General features: G+C 34.2%; 1 protein-coding gene across 5 annotated transcripts in view; it reads left to right on the plus strand.

Moving 5' to 3' along the window:
* The window catches only part of LOC138308854 (solute carrier organic anion transporter family member 3A1-like), a 95,762-nt gene that overhangs the window by 78,334 nt on the left and 2,511 nt on the right, over nt 1-14,917 (plus strand). For 4 of the 5 annotated variants that reach the window (XM_069249885.1, XM_069249884.1, XM_069249886.1 and 1 more), the window contains 7 exons: nt 7,632-8,405; nt 9,146-9,232; nt 10,571-10,747; nt 10,935-11,099; nt 12,443-12,632; nt 13,208-13,337; nt 14,252-14,409. In XM_069249885.1, the coding sequence (XP_069105986.1) occupies nt 7,679-8,405; nt 9,146-9,232; nt 10,571-10,747; nt 10,935-11,099; nt 12,443-12,632; nt 13,208-13,337; nt 14,252-14,409 (1,634 nt within the window). In that variant the 5' untranslated portion in view covers nt 7,632-7,678. Of the gene's footprint in view, nt 1-3,091; nt 3,380-7,631; nt 8,406-9,145; nt 9,233-10,570; nt 10,748-10,934; nt 11,100-12,442; nt 12,633-13,207; nt 13,338-14,251; nt 14,410-14,917 lie in introns of those variants that run through there. The other variant, XM_069249883.1, reaches the window with a different exon arrangement.

Below are 14,917 nucleotides of genomic sequence, written 5' to 3' on the forward strand. Positions count from 1 at the left end.
TTTGACATCTTTATCCCCTAAAATCAATGCATATGCAAAAAAAGAAATGAAAACCTATGTCAATTTCACAATTGTTTGATACGAGATACCCAAGGTCGTATATTCTTTTAAATATCATATAAAACATGGGTTTTACACAATTTTTCACAATTTTTAAAACTTTTTTTAACTCATTTAAGCGATGATGTTACTATTTTTTAACTTCATTGGGATATAAAAGAAATTTTACTTGTAAACTGTATAAATCCGCGTAGTATGGGGAATAAATATTCGTTTCGTGATAACGATTAACACTTTGAAATAATTATTTTCAAAATAAAGTTAGAATACTTTAAAATTGATATCCGCAATTCCATATTACATGTATTTAAAGATGTAAATCAAATGCATGTATTTATATTTTCACTGCAGTCCCACTATATAACCTTACCAAACGCAGTTGGCAGTCATATAGACTATGAACTTCAATCGCTTTTTATGATTCTTGTCATTGTGAGGGCACAATTGTCGTGCCAGTGATCACGGAAAACGGCTGCTCAAATGGCTGTTCCATCCTTGACAATAACGAATGATAAATTCATTATATATGCAAAATACCTTGGTATGTCAACATGAAATTGTAACCAAATGTAAATATATGCATTGAACGTCTTTTGCCAGTCATAGCCAAAATGAATGCCAACAGGACAGAGGCAAATCCAACATGAAGCACGGCGCTTCATGGAATTTGGCTCTGTCCAATTGGCATTCATATTGTTTATGAATGCCAACTGAAAGACGTTCAATGCTTAAATGTATTATATAGGATGTTATATATTACCATATCTATTTTGTAGAAGAAGACTTGTTTTATTCGAAATATGTAATTGGGGTGTAAACATAGCCAATTAATTGTTAAAATAGGAAACTTTTTATTTCGTACATTATATACCAATGGTTTTTCAAGTTTTTTTTTTGTTTACGCTTAGTAGCAGGAATAACAGTGGTAACTTGAAAAGTCACGCCTTCAATTTTATTTCCCTGTCCCAAATCGCTGCTAAAATGCTTAATGACGAGTAATTATACTAATACACATGTACTCTTAGTTGGACGCAGATCTAGAGCATTCGATTCATTTTGATGGCGAATATATACTTCTACATTCTCAAAGAAATTATATTGTACAAGCAATTTGTATTTTACTCGGGTCTTAAATCAATATAGATCCGTATAGATCCTATATCCCTCTAATTGGATTAATAGTTTTATAGTTTTGTAGTTGCACTCTTAGAAGGCGTTAGTTTACTTTACAGATATTTGATTGTCATATTAGCTACAGGATCGGGCACATGTTAATTCTAACTTACAAACGCCCTCCCCATTAACATTAACTACACATATAATATTTACATCATAACATGGCTTAATATTATTTAAATCATATCATAATTATTTTCTTAAAGGGGAACAGATAAGAGAGAAGAAAGAGATAGAGAGAGAGGAATAAGAGTGGATATAACATAAATAGATCACATGTTATTTACAATCATTGAGACATGTTTTAAATACAGTATACTAAATTTAATTAAAAAGAAACTTTGTACCATCCAGTACAGTTGACACTTCAAAAACTATCACAATCCAAACCTGATAAGGCTTTGTCTTAATTCGTAATATAATATATTATTTACAAATATTATGCTGGATAGTTAAAGACCACTCACATAATTGAGGACTATTGTAATATAATCTTACATAGGTGTGGCAAGTTGTCAGAGATAACTCTACCCGACTTAAGATTTGGTCTCCTCATATTTGAAAATGGTATTAAATATCATTCTGACCTATTAGACTTACTTCTACTTCCCTTTGTTTTCCGGTCGCCCTTGGTTTAGTTTCACTCTGATGGATCAGAAAGGCGTTAAATAAGGTGACTTTTATATACCTTTAAACAGATGTATACGGATCTATATATATTGAATATATAAATATATGTGCCAACACACAAGACTTTATAATTATGTTGCAATATTGTAAATACGTTTAGCAATAAATAAATACAACAGAAAAATAATGTCTGGTTCATGATTTAACTCTACATATGTATAAAGTGTTTAAATATAGGTCAACATTACACTTTGGCAAGGAAAAGGGCATTTTGGTTGGTTAAGTGTAGTCGCATTTACAGCTGTAGGTCACGAAAAGCAGATTTAGCTTATTAGTGTGTTGTTGAGTCAATATACGGAATTCGATATTCAAAAGTTAAATATTATTGTTATTTGGAGCCAACACTCACAAGATATGTAAGTACTGTAAAACGTTTCATGTTACTTTAATATATTATGACAGCAGAAATAAAAAAAAATATCTCCCTTTTATTTTTAACGCAATTTTATCCTTTTCAAATAGTACAAAAATCCGATGCTATACTAAGTACATGTGTACTGATAAGCTGTATTGCTCCAATAATTGCTGAGGTTTTGTTATCACTTTATTTTGACCAATGCATCGGGGGTATTTGTAGGAAATCTTCCTATGATAGAGGGTATCTATAGAAAATCTCCTTCCTATGATAGAGGGTAGCTATCAAATCCGCTTTCTGCGATAGGGGGTATCTTGGGGGTTCATCTATATATAGAAAAAGAGGTTTTTGTCGGAACTGTATCATCACGGGAAAGGTCAGTGACGCAGAAGTTCCATGTTTAGGGTTTCATTCAACGGGGAGATACACAATAACACAAAAGAAGTAGATATGGAGCAAGTGATCACGCCTGGGTGATCACTGCTGATAAACATATTAAGAAGACAGAAACTGGAACAGTTTTGTAACAGGATGATAAAGCTGTTTTCTCATCCATGACAAGTGCGGGTACAGTACTTAAAAGGGACTACATTATAAAATATAAACAAATAAAACATAACGAAACACTTCTCTAAATGTTTTGTGTGTGTAGTTTACAATGTCACCGGGTATTCGTCTTTCAAAACATGTCATTTATCCCGTTTTCAACTTCCCATATAGTTATAAGATATTATTAAATCTTATCTTCTACATGTGTTTATATGCTTCACGTGGATATTGCACGTGACGTCTATTGTCATTCAGATTTAAATTTGTTGTTAAACTTCGCATTCTGTGTCATTACACAAGCTGTTATATATACGGGTAGAGAGGCCTATGTCTATCTAACCAAAAAGACAGCGTGTGTTTAAACAGTGGATTAGCCAGGTGACTAGACGTAGCACTTGTCCACTGTAGGTAGATTTACCTGTATCAGGTGGAAATAATATTTACAACTGTACTTGCCGGGGTTAGTGTCTGTCGGAACAGCAATGGTTATCAGTGCCTCAGTCTGGCCTTCCTCCAGGACATTATAAATATTATGCTTTACGCGGAAAGGTAAGTATATGGTAAAATATGATATAGATTGTACTTAGATGTTATTTTAACTGTAGAATATATACAAACCACAATTAAATGCATAGTGGATCCACTACGGTGTATTTAATCTGTATGTGCATTTTATTAACGATGATGTGGCAAAGATGTGCATCGACTATATACAGGTGTTTTGCACTAATACACAAATGTCCTAGTTGCAGGCACAACATCATCAAATTTTGAATGTGTATTTAATATTCACTCTGACACACAAACGTGTGTGTGTGTCCTCGATCGATATTCCCGGGGTTACTATTGTGACAGAAGGAGCTAAGAAAAGGTAGCGACTAGAACATGATTCGAACTCGTGATCCGCATGTCACCCTTGTCACTGACGATCGACCCAGTCCAATTTCGCTACACTATCACTGTCGTTATGTGGGAATCAATCCCTCGTCTAAGCCATAGCAAACCCGTAAGCAGTTCAGGAGGAAAAATCCTTCTGTTGCCTTCAGTTTTGCTATGGAAGTCCTGGAGTTGATATAACAGCAGTGATAGTAATCCCTGGAGTAGCAAGGATGTATGGTAGATGATTTGCATTGTCGCACTGGCGCAAATTAAAGTCGCACTGTCGAATGATAGAGGGTATCTACAGGATACACTGTTGCATTGCGCATTTGTCGCTCTTCGATTGGTGGAGTCGCCAATTTGACAGTGCAACTTCATCCACCATAAGTCACGGCAATTGGTGACATTATACTTTAAGTGCATATCTCTTGGTTTAGATAATTATTTGTATTCTGCATTATTACGACAAGATTCAGGACAATGTCTCTTCTTTTATTATCTTGTATACATGTGTACATTTGTAAGCCCGCGTTATCTTATCAGTAAATTGGGTTTTCAAACTTTGATACCAATTATAGAACACGTGATGCGAAGGTGATTGCAGACATGCAGCGACCTCTTATTTAGTTTGCTATTTATTCTTTACCTCTGCATTTTGTCTGTCAAATTATAAAATGTTCTATGTAGCGTGTGTAGTTACTTTATTCTTTTGATGTACATCAAAGGACCAAACTTCCTATACTATTTGCTGTCACACATTGCCATCAGTTTGGCTATGACAAAGTTCAGGAGTGTAAATACAGTGATAGTATACCCTGGAGTATTGAGGATATGTCAGAACTCATACTTGGACAGCCATCTAACCTTACCATAAAACAAAAAAAACGCAAATACTGCAACAGCACTTTTTAAAGTTGTATAGGATGAATTTGAAATGATAAGTATCTATCTTTCTAAAAGTAGTAGATGTTTTGTGAAGCTTCACTAAAAACATCATTTTATACTGCTCAAGCCATACAACGTCTAAAATGGTCTTTGGACACTCTGTTGGTTCGAATGTAGCAGGATTCACCGACTACCTAATTATTTTAGAAAGACACAAGACGAAGTCGCATTTTTCTGGTTGGTCCAAATATATATATATATAATCAGTTACAATAAGTATATCTTGCATCCACGTGTCCACGTGTGAAGTATGGCATTTAACAATTTATTGTTTAAATTACAAACCATGTCTTAACGAATGGTCTATGGAGACTCTGTTGGGACCAAATACATGTATACATAGTTTTGCCCTGCTAAAGACTAAAACTATTTACAGATATATATCCAATCCAGTACGACTTCTTGGTCTATACCCCGAGCTTTACTTTCTCTAATTTCCATGAAATAAACACTAAACAATGGAATGGCTCTTAATTCTTGGCATACCTTTGGTATAGAATAAAAGCCGTTTATTTTAAGATGATATATTGTTATAAAAATAGCATTTGTCTTGAACATTTTAGCAAAGGCAACGCCATACTGGATTTATAAACATCTGATTTGTTTAAGCTGTAACTAATTTTCAGATCCATGTGAACGAAAACGAACGCAATAAGTCTTATTATGTCTGTAAACTATAACAATATACTTTACTATATGGTATAACAACAAACTACATAAAATACCCGTATCTCGAAATCAAGGCTTTAGCTTCCATTGATATCGCCCCGAAGCTACACTTATATATGGTACGATCGAGTAAACATTTACTGCCGAACTGTCCCATAAATTGACCCCCGAGGTACAATTGTACATCCCATAAAGGCTTTACAGCTTCACTGATTTTGTTTAAAATAGTGACAAATATTAAATAAATACGACAAGTACATTTATCTGGAATGTGCTGTATTAAGAAAGCTGGAAGTAATTTATTTGATTTGATTAGTGCAAAACGTAGAATTAATCTGGTGTAGGTGATGTATTAAGGTTAAAGACCCTGTTTTAACTTGTGATTTTTGTATGCCTCTTTATCACTTTCTAGGTGTAGTTGAGCATAACTGCGTGACTAAAAAGTACCTATGCATCCTTCATAGCCTTATTACTGTTAACTCGCTAACTCCAAATTTGCGTGTTATAAGGTCAAGGTCAAGAAAGACTCGATGTGTATGCCTTTATAAAGTCAAATCCGGTCAAACAATGGCTCCTACTACATTCTACACACTAGTAAACACAATGGAATGGCTATTCGGTGAAATATGAACTGAACCCTGTAGATTTGCAAAACTGAAATGTATAGTTTATAGCATATTTTGCCAAAATTTACAAAGAACACAACAATCTACGAGTCAACAGTAATACATATGTATGTATAAGGTTAGGACGGATGCATAGACACTGTTTAGTAACTACACCTAAGAAGTGATATACATCTGTATAGGCATACTAAAATCACTAGTTTGAATGGGGAATTTAACCTCAAGAGGGTCATAGACATTTTAGGTTTATCTAACAGAGATAATACTTTTATTATTACACTGTTTGTCATGTAACCAGTTATTTTAGCTTTACTAAAATCCTTTACTAGTTCACCTGTCAGATGTTTCCCAATATAGTACACGATTGGTGTGTTATCGTATGTTGGGACAAAACCTACGTGACCAGTTGAGTAAAATAGTACATTTTTATGATAATTGTTTATAGCTTCGCTCATGATCATATTGATTGTATAAGACACAGCATTTACAGATAGTGATTGATGAATTAGCCAATTGAACTTAGTGTTGTTAGAAAATGTTTAATGTAGAGAGAGAGAGAGAGAGAGGGAGAGAGGGAGAGAGAGAGAGAGAGAGAAAGAGTGGAGTTGGGCGGGGTGGGGGGGAGGTGTTGAAAAGCAGGAGAAAAGACTTATTACGCGGATAATTGAAAACATTATAATTAACTTTGGAGTTTATAATTAAATAAAATCAGTTTCCTTTATTGTGGTCTATTGATTTGACAACATATATTTATAAGCAAAACCTACTAAGTACTACTCCATACCGGTAACGACTATTGTATATCACATTTAGACAAAGCGTTGATAACACGTGTATTCCTATAAGATTTATATATTATTATTTGTGTTACTTACCCATGTATTCATTTTAGGGCTTGGTTTGGAAGTGTGGATTTGGTTATTTTTCCATTCTTTATCTCACTTTTTTTTTAAAATAAGTACATAGACAATTTTAATCTTTGAATAATCTTTTGTCACAATCTACAAGAGCTTTCCCCCATTCACGAGCTGTGCCGCTATGAAAATTCTAATAAAACAATGAATATCAACATATATTCAATAATGGTAAAGATATGTACACTTTATTAGGAATATAAATAATAAGTCAGGATTTTTTTTTAATTTACATAGAACATATCATACTTTATATAAAATATATCTTCCTTTTTGTAATGAAACCTTGTCAAGATATACGACAAAAATCAATCATGCATGCCACGATGTTTGTTGTAAATGGCCAAACCAATGGATTTATGAGTTGTGGGTTGTTTTCAGACATGTAATGCTATCTCGTTGTTTAAGCATACTTGCAGTATGAATTGCATTTTAGATTCAGGTGAAGACCACTGCTTAATATAGTAATCCCTTTTTATGAAAATAGTGCTTACCCAAACCCAGGTTACTAATATAGATAATACACACTTTACTGAGCATAAGATATACATAGATAGCAAAAAAAGTAAAATATCTTTACTCATTACAATATTTCAAGCTGTTTTTATAATTTGTAATAAAAAAACTTCATACTTCATACTTTCATACACTGTAGCTGTCACTGTGTGTAATATATCTTCAGATTGATAGATTGAACGTTACACTGTATATAAAATAACAAATCAAATATATAATATATATGAATAAAGCGTTTTTCTTTTCTTTCAGTTAATCGAACTTGCTTAATTGGATAAATCGGAATATTGGCTAACAAAATGGAGGAGTCTAACAGATTTATCTCCCCTCCAGACCGGAAGGAGGTGATGCGAGCGGAAATGAAATCATCAGCTCATGACCCAGAAACTCAGTGTGGTACAGGTGCTTGTAAACCAAAATGTATGACATGTTGTAGCAACATTTCGTGTTTCACGGCATTTTATAGTATGGCGGGATTATTCACATCAACAATTAGTATGTATGTGACGTCACAAGTGACCACACTGGAGCGATATTTTGGATTTTCTAGCTCCCATACCGGTTTTATAATGAGTTGCAATGATATTGGCTTTCTTTTAACGACTATTTTTGTCAGCCATGCCGCCAGGAGGGTCCATATCCCCAGAGTTTTATCCGTATCAACAATTGTGTTCGGGGTGTCTGGGATATTATGCACACTAGCTTATTTCCTTTCACCTACCTTTATGACTGAAGGTCAAGGACTCCTAAAAGGTCAAGATAAAGGTCAAGATCTATCCATCCATTTCAATGCTACGTCATCAATAAAAGGGGGGCAACTCTGCGATGGGACAGACAAGGTAGACTGTCTAAATGTTGATGAAAATATTGTGAAAGTAGGGGCGCCGACAAGTTTCACTCCTGTGGCATTGACAATTATAGCGATTGGAATGATACTTCAGGGATTTGCTAAATCTCCAAGGCAACCGTTTCTCACGTGTTACATAGACGATAATGTGAAGAAGACTGACACAGGAATGTATCTTGGTAAGGTTTTTTATTTGTTCTTATGTGGAGTATCGTTGATAAATTTATTAAATCTATACATGTAGCTACCTACGTATCGAATGTTATGCAAAAAATGTCAATACCTTATATTTGCAAAAATTCTCAAATTAATTGGAAACATTTCATGAAAATGTTCTTAAAACATGATAATAAATTCAAAAGGCACTTGTTTGAGTGATGATTTGTAATTTGCGACAAGATTGTTATTTTTCACTAAAACAATAAAAAATATCTCAAATAATGAAAAGGAAAAGATACGACAGGTTCGTTCTTTCCGAATGTATATGAATGTTTTAGAGCAGAAAATTGAAAAATAATCCAGCCGTCTATTTTGCGCTGAGTGTTTGCTGGATTTATCACTCAAAAGCATAATATTTTGAATTCAATAAATATCAATTATTGAATTACGCCCTCACTCATTATTTAACACATTATGGATCTCAAAAACGATCCTTCATTTTCATATTAAATATATTGTTTCTTTAACAATTGTCAAAAGCGTGATGTTCATGTTAACTACAAGAAAAGCGTTGGCCATATGACACCACCCTGAAGAATGCAACCTTTGGGCAATGAAGTTCACATAGGAATATTAACCCAGTGCTTCAAAATTGAATGTCGCGTTACCATGTATTAGCCAATGGAAAATCAGAGCATATCTAATAAAATGTGAAAACGTAATCATTCATGAATGGCATTGTTACATTAATTTCTTGTAGGCATCATTATGGCACTGAGTATTTTCGGCCCAGCTATAGCGTTTGGACTCGGAGGGTTCTTCTCAAAAGTTTACGTTACCTTGGAAGGTACGTCTGCTGAGTTTAACTGATCTTTCTTATAAATGATAGGATATATCCTATTTGAGTAATGGTTTTGGCTTATCATTTTTTATAATTACATAAGTTGGATCTAGTTAATATGGAAAGAAAAGACATTTATAGTCTTTAGAATATTCTGTATTTGCATATTATCTGCTAAGGCGGGTAGGTATTGATTTTGACGTCATTTGTTTATGAGCATAACGTCATACTTTTCAGATAAAATTAGGTGACAAATGAAATATTTCTCTGTTATATGAAAAGACGGAATATTAAATTTATCACCAAAATTGATGCATTTTAAGCTCGCCTATTCGAAGAATAGGGGGAGCTAATGTTGTCACCCCGCGTCGGCGTCGGCGTCGGCGTCAGCGTTGGCGTCCCATTTCACGTTAAAGTTTTTGAGCAAGTTTCTGTTTCGTCATTGTTTAAGCTTAAGTCTCATAAATGTTTATGATTTTATTTTCCTAATGTGTACGGATGCTGAACGTGATAATCTGAGTCTGTTAATTTGTCATATTTCCATGTTAAAGTTTTTGAGCAAGTTTCTATTTTGTCTATTGTTTAAGCTTAAGTCATCATAAATGTTTACAATTTTCTTTTCCTAATGTGTATGGATGCTGAACGTGATAATACAAACAATTTGGGGCCCTTTAGTTTTTTTTGAGTCTGTTAATTTTTCATATTTCCATGTTTAAATAGAAAATACTTGAACATCAATTTCTTCTGAATAGGCGAGCTTTGCTGTTCTCCAACAGCTCTTGTTTCTCTATACCATCTCTGATTCTAAAATTTAAATACGTGGTGTTTAAAGACGTCAGTCTTGTTAAAAAGAAACATTCATGGTTCTTGTCGAAATTTTAATAATGAGCTCAAATCACCCATGAAGAGAAAGTTACCATCTTAAAAAAACAATGTCGTGGAAATCTTTAGTTACATGTCTGTAAAGTAGATTGTTAGTCGACTCCTTTCGCCGTTTGTCAGCATAAAGAGACATGCACATGAAGTGTGCTGCTCGGCATCTCTGGCTGTACGATTCAGTGATATAATATTTAAGCATTGGTTGCCATGATTTTGATATACATTGATGTGTAATATACATTGGGTGTTCTAACATATGTGTTAGGGCTCAATATTTTCGTTTTTTTATTTTATTTTCTACTATATTTTTTCCCAGAACAATTGACGTCTAGATGATTCAACCACTGAATTCAAACCAAAGTGAAAACCCCAATAAAACAAGAATAAATGTCTGAAACAAAAAATTAAATACTTATCCTCAAAATTCATACTAACGTTATTAAAATGTAACATTTTTATTTACAGATGTGTACATCACCCCACGGGACCCCCGCTGGGTCGGAGCGTGGTGGGTCGGATTTCTTCTGTTCGGTTTCCTAGCGATATTGTCTGGTATTCCGGTCTTTTTTTTCCCACGCAGATTCAAACCTAAGCCGGTAGATCATTCGGACGGAAAATCAGGATTTATGGAAAACTTAAAAGGTAATAGTTTCAGCAATAATAGTAAGTTTTTGTCATTCTAGGTTTAAATGTAATTTATATTGTAATTACGAAAAGCGTACCAGGCAATGTTATCATTTCATATATTTTTACTGGTATTCCATTGTAAAGTGATTGCAGTTTACAGTTATCATTTCATGAGAAAAGAATTGTTTTGTTATTATTTCAGACATTTTCAAAGGGGTGGGCGCTCTGGTAACGAACAAGTTATACATGCTTGTTGTACTGGCTAACTGTCTGACGTTGTTCATGGTTGGGGGATTCTTAGCATTTATGCCAAAGTATATGGAAGCGCAGTTCCAGATTCCTGCATGGTTTGCCAACATTGTCATGGGTGAGTAATTAACATGCCGTTAACGTAGGTGGAAAATGTTGATTATATATTGATGTTCGGACTTAAAGGCTTGTTAAAACACAAAGTCAGAAAGGTCCAAATATAAATTGTACAACATTCAGACTTAGGTATCCATAAAAGTTAATTGGTTTGTATTTAAACGTTCATTTTCCACATAACCAACTAATGTAATTTCAAACGTTTTCGGAATTGACGTCATTGTATGAGTATAGAGTCATCTGGACATTGGTCAATATTTTTCTGGAATGTCTCCTTTATATTTTTGTATTTTTAGTTTAATTTTTATTCTTGAAGAGATTTTACATAGGTATTTCAAAAGATTTTAATATTTAGGTGAAAAATTGTTTCTGCGTAACATTTAAGTAAGTACATGTATCTTCTCAAAATTCACCTCGGATGCACTAATATCGTTCAAATAAACAATTTTACAACATTAATAAAAATCAATGTAATCGAGCTTTAAGTCGGGACATGTTTTCTGAAACACCCGGTATATGCTCATCATTAGAGTTTCAGAATGTGATGACTGGATGTTACGGGAAAAACCGAAATACCTCAGCCTCCCAAAACTGTCAACCACAGAAATTTGAGACAAGCACAGATTATATAACCATGGACCCACCAGAGTGTCCTAAGACCATTTCAAGACATTTAAGAGGTTAAAAAACGATAACATTTATATTCTACTTGGTAATACACACGAGAAGGGGGTCTCTGCTGCAATATCCACAGTTATATATCAATTGAATAGTAACGGCGAAATCTATATATAGATGTATAACGTCCCGAGAAGAGAGACTTTTTATAGCCGGCCAATGAGATCGCAGCAAAGGCTTCGGCTACACGGACGCTATGAATTTAATTAGATGATTTTCAAGAATCAAGAGTAATATTTGTCATAATTGGGCTTAAATCACTTTTTATAAATGTGTAGAATGATTTTGAAAGAACAATTATCGCTCTTTACAACGTTGTTATGAAGATGTGCAAAAATTGTAGTTTCATAGCTGCCAAAGGTAGGCGAGTTAGAAATATGTAATCTTTTAGCTTGCCACTCTTCTCGTATATAGTACCATGTGGAATATGATTTTATCGTTTTTTATCTAGACCTCTAAAACGTCTAAAATGGTTTAAGGTCACTACGGTGGGTCCATGATTATAATCTGTAACTAATTCTCAGATCCCTGTGGTATCAACTCCTATCATGCTGACTGTTAATAGGGCGATATACTCAGTCTTCACCAACATTATGGAATTTATTCAGAACATGAACAAAATGTTGATAACTTTAATAATTGAAGTGATGATATGATATATTACAGGTATAATTGGTGTGTTTGCTGCCGCCTTGGGAAGTTTTCTAGGTGGCTGTCTGGTAACCAAGTTAAAACTTACACCGATTGCCTGTGCAAAGCTGATCCTAGGCATCTCAGCCTTCGCTGTGATCATCCCAATTCTCGGGTATTTTCTGGGATGTGACAACCCTGAAATTATTGGGTTCAACGTACAAAGGTAGGTCAGTGAGAGATTTAGATGCTACTCTTTGTTTGTTTGTTTGTTTGATTTATTAACGTCCTATTAACAGCTATGGTCATATAAGGACGGCCTCCCATGTATGCGTAGTGTTGCGTGTATGTTGTGTGAGGTGCGTGTTTTGGGAGACTGCGGTATATTCACATCTTCTTTTAAGTCTCCTAGAAATTGTCATTTTGCATATTTTGTTTTGTTTAAATGGCGACTGATTGGTGATGTACAAAACCATAGACATACTAGCAAAAATGATGGTTTATTTGCAGATAATTCTATTTCCATGTCACTGACCTCATTTCCGTGTTATTTAAGTTCTTTTTGGTGTACTTCGCCTGGATATATTTTGTCTGTGTAAATATAAGTAAAATAATGCTACTCTAATTGACCAAGGGGAGGTAACTCACTATATTTAAACGATTGTTTGAAAAATTAATTGAATGTTATCGTAATAAATGATCCTAACTTTCAAACTTTCATTGCGAAATTAAATCGCCTCGAAAAAGTTGTTAGGCTTGAATATACAAAAATGATTATTTCTCTTGTTTTGCCATGCATAGGCCGGATGGAGATTTGAATTGTACGAACGGCTGTCAGTGTGACGATACGGACTACTTTCCAATATGCGGATCAGACGGAAAGAACTACTTTTCGCCGTGTCACGCAGGATGTTCCAATCAACAAGGGCAGGTGAGCTAAAATCTGAAATAGACATAAAGCCATTGTTACGCTAGAGTTATATATTTAGTGAACTATCTTATCTCGTATGTATTCAGACGGACAAAATTGTTACAAATTTGAGTTGAAGGAAGCGAAATCAGCATATAATGTAATGCTTCATAACTATTAATTGAAAGTATGCAAAATTGCATGAAGTTTTAAACACGATTCTCTTTAACAAATATAGAATGGAAATATGAATATATACATTGTATAAACCAAAGATACTAAAAAGAATATCGTGATGTAAAGAATGAAGTATTTATCAATAAAACAAAATGTATTGTTCATAATTCGTAATCTGATTAAAATACAGATTGTTATTCTCATTTTGTTTCATATAGAACATGACAACATCTCATTAAAGGTCATATTCTGGTGACCTTTATAGCCTATCTGCTTTAACCGTCTGCTAAATCATCTGTCACTTCGTCACAGCATGAAAAAATATATGTAGCTATGTTGTTCTCAAAGGACGAAATGACTTCCTGTACAAAAGGGAGTCTGCTGACACTTCGTCGCATCATTTAAAATATACGTAGCTACATGTTTGTTTTTGTATGTTGTTCTCAAAGGACGAAAAGACTTCATTTACAAAAGATTCTGCAAGTTCTTCAAAATCATATATATTCCGTAACCTAAACTGTAATCCCTTATTTCTGGCAGCAAAAATTTGATTGGCCAATCCGAAAGGTTACCAGGATTTGACCCCTTAATAGGATTTTTCAGCTCCTTTATGGTCGAAACGAAATCAGAAAAAACTGGTTGAGACATAAATAAACGAAGTCTTCAAAGAAATAGTTGAATGTTCTGAAGCATTGAGGCATTTTGTCAAAAGTAATATTGAATATTATTTTTCTGAAATTTATTATTACAATTTAAAGGTTTTTGTGGAGTGCGCATGCTTAGGAGTGAACGGGACAGCTACGCCAGGACTCTGTGATACAGACTGTAAAATGTTGGCTCCTTTCATGTGTCTTGCGTTTTTTGGCGGTCTTGTAGCGACCATGGCCGGGATGCCTAGCATTATATTTAGTATAAGGTAAGAAAAAGAATGCAAATCAGCCACATATTTTACATGAAAATTAAGACTAGGTTTGCGAATATCAACACTCTTCCTCCTCCACCTTCTTCTCTTCATCATCATCGTGTGATTTCTGTTTTATCATCAATATCATTGTCATCATCATCAGCGTCATCATTATATACCAATCATCATCAACTTTATCACCATCACCACTAGCATCATCATCATCATCATGACTATCATAATCATAACCATAATCATCATCATCATCACCATCACCACCACAACCATCACCACCGCCATCACAACAGTGACACCAATATCATCATCATCAACTTTATCACCATCACCACTAGCATCATCATCATCATCATGACTATCATTATCATAACCATAATCATCATCATCATCACCATCACCACCACAACCATCACCACCGCCATCACAACAGTGACACCAATATCATCATCATCAACTTTATCACCATCACCACTAGCATCATCATCATCATCATCATCATCAT

The sequence above is a fragment of the Argopecten irradians genome, chromosome 15 (assembly GCF_041381155.1).
Source record: "Argopecten irradians isolate NY chromosome 15, Ai_NY, whole genome shotgun sequence".
In the NCBI taxonomy this organism is placed as follows: domain Eukaryota; kingdom Metazoa; phylum Mollusca; class Bivalvia; order Pectinida; family Pectinidae; genus Argopecten; species Argopecten irradians.